The 5,841-nt window shown below is 38.8% G+C and overlaps 1 protein-coding gene across 1 annotated transcript in view; it reads right to left on the bottom strand.

The window, feature by feature from the left end:
- col25a1 (collagen type XXV alpha 1 chain) overlaps window positions 1–5,841 on the bottom strand; it is an 80,268-nt gene that overhangs the window by 25,764 nt on the left and 48,663 nt on the right. The window contains exon 13 of the mRNA XM_010795710.1: window positions 4,289–4,333. Within this exon, the coding sequence (XP_010794012.1) occupies window positions 4,289–4,333 (45 nt within the window). The remainder of the gene's footprint in view (window positions 1–4,288; window positions 4,334–5,841) is intronic.

The following is a 5,841-nucleotide window of genomic DNA, read 5'->3' as shown; positions in this document are numbered from 1 at the left end:
GGCTGGGTTTGCAGCTCTGGTGTGGTTTCACTGCACATACGCCTTGCGCTCAGAAGTTGCTGCAGGAATGCCTCTCGCCCTCAGCTTTTTATGGGAGTCATTACCATGCATAGCACACAAGGCATGTTTAATTGCGGCATTTTTCTTTTGAAGACAATAAACTGCGTTACTGTTTACAGCTGGGCTTTTGTTGCATGCCTCTATCCATACCTTAAAAACATATCATTTCTGTTTTATATGGGCATTTTCCTATATATTTTTATTGAAGTTACAAAGGATCTAATGAACTTTTACAGTTTGCTTGTAAACAGCCTCATCACGTTACATTATCCAGGATCAATTAAAGGCTTTCAACTGCTTTTTTTGAGTAAATTCTACATAGATGTCATGATGCGGTAAACTTTACACAGAGGCCCATTATTCTGACTTTGTTTGCATCTAATTGTTTCAACAAAACACACATCAAAGTCAGAGACAGTTTACACCTGTTGCTTTTTTGGCTGGGATGGATATGTAAGAATGCCTCACATCTGCGCTTAATCATTACATCTCATACAAACTACAAAAGATCTCACCTCATAATGAAGCTGGGGACTATATGTAAGCACAATTTACTTTTTTTCCCATTATTAATCTCAGCAGGGTGAAACCATAAGGAGGTAACAATGTGGAAAATAAATATTTACAGAGCAATTTACACACTTTTAATCAAAAAGCCCCCATGTGAAAATCAGAGGATGCTACAGTTAACACTTTACTTCCCTGCTGCGTAGCCCCAGCGAATCACGTGCAAGTTTTAATCTCTTCTAGATGAAATACCATGAGATGGAAAAAGTGATGGAGTTGGGAGGTGAGCTGAGGTGTGGCACAGAGTGCTGAAATGTCAAAGTTTGGCCAATTATTACAGCTAGGCTCCAGCCTGAGATCTAACCAGTGAGTGAATGTCACCACAGCTTCATTATAAGCGCCCAGAGCTTTTGCTGCATATATCTGCCACCTGAAGATACAGTAATACCAGCATGAAGATCTCATATTTATACAAGCCATTTTCCAGCTGTTTGCCTCATGAGAGCAAATAAAACGTGAGTGAATTAATCTGTGAGCAATGAAGTCGTGACAAATGTAATTATTAAATGTCACCGCAGCCCTATAAAACAAGATTCCTACTTCACTTCATTGCTAAAGATGACCATATTCAGTGACCTCAGCCTAATATTCAGCCTCGTATATCTAATTATGCAAGGCAGTACAGATTATGATTGGCTCCCGGGGCAGAAAGGCGCTTGCCAATCGCTGAATTCCAGCCAGTTCACAAGAGCTTGGACCGGATCTCAGGAATCAGAAATGATACCCCCCGCCGGGCCACATCAGCAGAGCCAAGACCCCGGCCTGACAGTTCCCAGGAGTTTACTTTGGTTTGTTTTTCTACAAACCTTTAAAGAAATGTCTCTTTTTAACTAGAAGAGTCAAAGTTAATTTCACACCTAGTTAAATACTATACTCTCAACGACACTTAGTCTAGATTGTGCATACAAATAAACAATATCCCAAAATGAAGCATTATTAATTTATTATATGTTAAAAAACCTTGCTGTTGAGCCCCTCATAAATCTGGACTTGTTTTCCATGAAACAAATCTTTATTTATCAAGATGCACCATGTGAGCACATTATAAGTGAACATTATTGCTAACTATTTTCAAAAAAGGTCCCCTCCATACAAATATTGTATCATTGCAAGACTTTGGTATCTCTATAGCTCAATAATGAACATGTGATATCTTAGTTCAACCCACACTAAACTATTGCTATTTTTTGGGAGGTTTATGTTCCTGACTTTTTGTTGGCGTGAGCCGGGCAACCAGTGGAGATTCCAGGAAGTTACTGGTTTTGGCCAATAAATCGTTTGGCAAGTAGGCCTAAGCACCATGGATGTATAATAAGAACGTAAGCACCCATAAAACGGTGAACTATTGGCTAACTAAATGAGCTTTAGAGGTGTTGGCAGGGTGGATTTTGTTCATTTCTGGGACAGAATTAGCCAAGACGTTTTTTTCTGTTTCCTATCTTTATGCTAAGCTAAGCTAACTTTCTGCTCGCTCTAGCTAGTAGCATCCATCTTCTCATCTATCGCTCGCCATGAAGGCAAATAAATGACCTTCTCAAAATGCTAGACGCTTAAACAGTTTGCAATAATTAAAGGGCATACGTATCAGGATAAAAGCAGTTACATAATACAATCATATAATGCTTAGTCATTTTGAGTTTGAGGCTTTAGTACTTTCTTCTAATAATGTGTATTCTTTTAATATTTCTTTTAAATACAGACTTTAAGTTGTAAGAGAGAGACTTACACTGCCGAACTAGTTAAGTTAAGGATCTGAGTAAAATGTGTTATTTAATACAATAATATATTGCATAATGAGTATTTTTAAGTGCAATTCTTTCCTTACTAAAGTACATTCTTCTTGTTCTTCTACCTCCTCGACTCCAAATAAACTCTCCTTTAAAGCACAACACTTCCTGGTTTGATGATCCAGAGCGTAAAAGATTGTGTCTTTTAGGATGTGAGGGAGAAAGATTTAAGCTGCTTTCTGGGAGTGAGCGTGCATGTCCTGTCGTTTAGTGTCTTTCACACTCCGCAGATCTTCCGCCGTCAAAACAATCTCCCTTTGTCTGGTGGAAAGCCTGTCTGGCTGCCTTGCACTCCCATTTCTCTCCCCCCTCCCTGAGGTCTCTCTGCACACCATACCAGAGCTTTCACCGCCTCACCTCTCACCCCGTGTTACCACAATTTCCCCGCAGTGCGTGCTGTGCATTGTTAACTTTGGCATCTTCACTATAGAAGACGAAAGATGCTCTCCTCCTCTCCTCCGTCTTCTCTACTCTGGTTTCCTCTTCCCTTAGCATAGCAATAATATCAGGGAAGATCATGTCAAAAACGCTGATGACAGGAGGCTCCATCTTTGTTGTATCCGACATATGTTAAACTCATCTAATCGGTTACATCTTGATTGAAAAACAATGATTCCTAACATATACTATTTTACAACCTGAAGTCATCACTCTAAGAAGATCAGCAAAACCTATCTATTACAATCCCGAGCATTTCCAGGTCTTTACACTTCCTTCTGTCTCTTGTTATTGCACAATACAAGACTATGCTCTTGAAGAATGAATGGCAGGTGACTGGCTACAGAAGTCTGAATTCCCATGTTACTCTATTCCACTTTTTCTTTGCTCTCCTGCAGCGAGATTCCGTTTTTTTCCAGCTTTTTACTGCGTTGAGGTAGACCAGATCAAAGCGTTGCTCAAGCTGCAAAGTTTTATCTCCCTCCTTTTTCCTTTTTGTTCACTCATTTTCCACACATGATATCCTGCATCTGTTTCCCTCAAATGGTGTCTTTTTTGGCAGCAGTCTTAAAAGCCAAGCACCCATAAAGTGAGAAGTTATCAAAAGTTGTTCTCAGCTGAACAGCAATAAATTGGCACTGACGTTTTGAGTACACTGCTTCTGCCGCGATGCTGGTCTTTCAGTTGTGTTTTGTTTTTATACCTAACTCAGTGTTTCTAACAAAAAGCCTGATAAAGGAAGCTCAGTGTTTTGTGTCTGCTGTCGGTTCTAAGCAATTGTGTTATCGTTTTTTTGGCAAATGTGGGAATAATCTTTTCCCAGAAGTACGAGCAATCATGGGCTGTATCCATATTTTCAAGGCTTGTCTATTCCAATCCATAAGTTTGCTTTCTGAATTGCTTTAAAATGAGTTTGAAGGGTAAAGAGGCCACTATTGTGTTTTGAGGTTGCCAAATACAAATATGGCTGTGACCTATTTTAGCAAAAATAATGACAGCAAAGGCAGCTTCCAAGACCCTGATAGGATTCATATTCTGCTCCTGGACACCATGTCTTACAATAAACAAAACCTTTCCTCAAAACAAAAGCTTTTTGGACAGAAACATGAATCTATTACTTGAGCTCTGCCTCTTGTTGGAAAATGGATCCAAGCTTGACAAGCTGTCTCGATGATAAATGCTCCCAAATTAATGCAGGAGCCGCCCGACCAGAAAAAGTAGCGTCAGCAAAGCATAGCAATTAAGTTCACATTAAGCGCAAAGGAGGCATTAAGTGCTGGGATGATGGCTGTGTTGCCACGGCTACAGCCCCGTGGCACCTGACTTTGCTTCTTCTCCTCTCAGATGGCTAACTTTAATCTTCAATAATTTTTTCAGCCAGGCTTTAGGTAGGTTCCAACAAATAAACAGAAAGAATACAAAGGTAAATGACATACCTTCTCCCCTATATCACCTTTCGTTCCATCTTCGCCCAAATCGCCCTGTAAGGAAATCACATTCAGTTTACAGACCCCAAGAATGTGTCACATGAAAAATATATTTTACATGATTGCTTCAACAAGCATAGCACACAGTAGGACTTTGACAATTCTCCCCTTTGCTGTGATTGACTGCTGTTTAAAACATTGAATGGAGACAAAGCCAAGAATATCTTTGCAAAGACAAAGTCCCATTGCCGTACAAGTTAAATTCACTCTGATCACTAACTGAGCCACCACACATGGTTCAAATATGACTTCAGGTGATGTAATACGTGGCGCTCTGTGGGGCATTAAACTCCTGGCATCAACCGAGAAGTCTTCTAAACTCACAACTCAATCCATCGCAGCTGAATAAAGAAGATTCTATGTCAGGACTGTTTTGAAACTATGAGGATTACTCCATACTGAAATATCTTAACAAATATATAATGACTTTTCTTATTATTATGTGAGAAAGATTTCCTCTAAGGACAGGGCAACATTTTTTAACCAATTTTGAGATTTATGGCCAAATAACTGCATATACATTTCATTCAGGCATTCAGCCTCAGCTGTATTTTGGTTGTAGAATGCATCAACTCCACCAAGAAGCTTATCTTATTGATTTGTCTGATGTTTTTTGAGCAAGGTAACAGAAAAACTTCAGGCTGGATTTTTAGGAAACTGTGTGTAAGGTGTAGCATTGGTGTAGGAAGAATCCATTATATAATATTAATGTGCTTACATGTTAAGATGGTGAACATGTAAGTATTTTTCGTACACGCCGATGTTTTGCCTCACAGTGTTGTTACAATTGCTTGAAAACCAGTTGATTCCATATTAAGAACATTACAGCCTTATATGTTTCTAATTAAAAAGGTGAACACATCCAGGGATATAGGAAAAAGGGTTGTGTCCTGGTGGAAGATGTTATCCTCATGATGTCAGAGTTGAAAGAAAATGAGCCTACTGTAATAAGTTTCTCAAACAATCAGTTGTGATCTGTTAAAGGCTGGCACTGCTCTCTTGAATGTTGCCTTCTGGCTCTTTTCTTTAGGATCCGAAGCCAAAAACAACAGTTCATGTTAACATGTTTGGCATCCCACAACATAAAAGCTCATTGTACTTTGGGGTGATTTTCTGTGCTGTCTTTGGCAGCGCCTCGGACTTATCTTTCACTTTTCATACATTCACAGAGTTGTATGTTCAATAATAGCCTAATCAATTGTGATTCGTACAATGTTGAGCCAAATGTTTAAAATCAAAGGTTGTTTCCTTGTGGAGAATATTATAAAAGGAACTACGGTAAATGGGCATACTGTAACAACCACTATAACGCACATCATTGAGTTCATCAATTTAGAAGCTTTGTCATTTTTCTATCTATCAATCTATAGGTTTAAATGACTAATAAAAAAGAGTAAAAACATACTTTCTCCTATTCGCCTGCTGGCTTTTTACTTACAAAACAAAGCAAGAATAACAGTCTGTGTTCCTTTTGAAATACAAAACATATTTTGTATTTTATA

This window comes from Notothenia coriiceps, unplaced genomic scaffold, assembly GCF_000735185.1.
Source record: "Notothenia coriiceps isolate Sejong01 unplaced genomic scaffold, NC01 NC01_scaffold00037246, whole genome shotgun sequence".
In the NCBI taxonomy this organism is placed as follows: Eukaryota; Metazoa; Chordata; class Actinopteri; order Perciformes; family Nototheniidae; genus Notothenia; species Notothenia coriiceps.
This window is presented reverse-complemented; position numbering and strand designations above follow the sequence as displayed.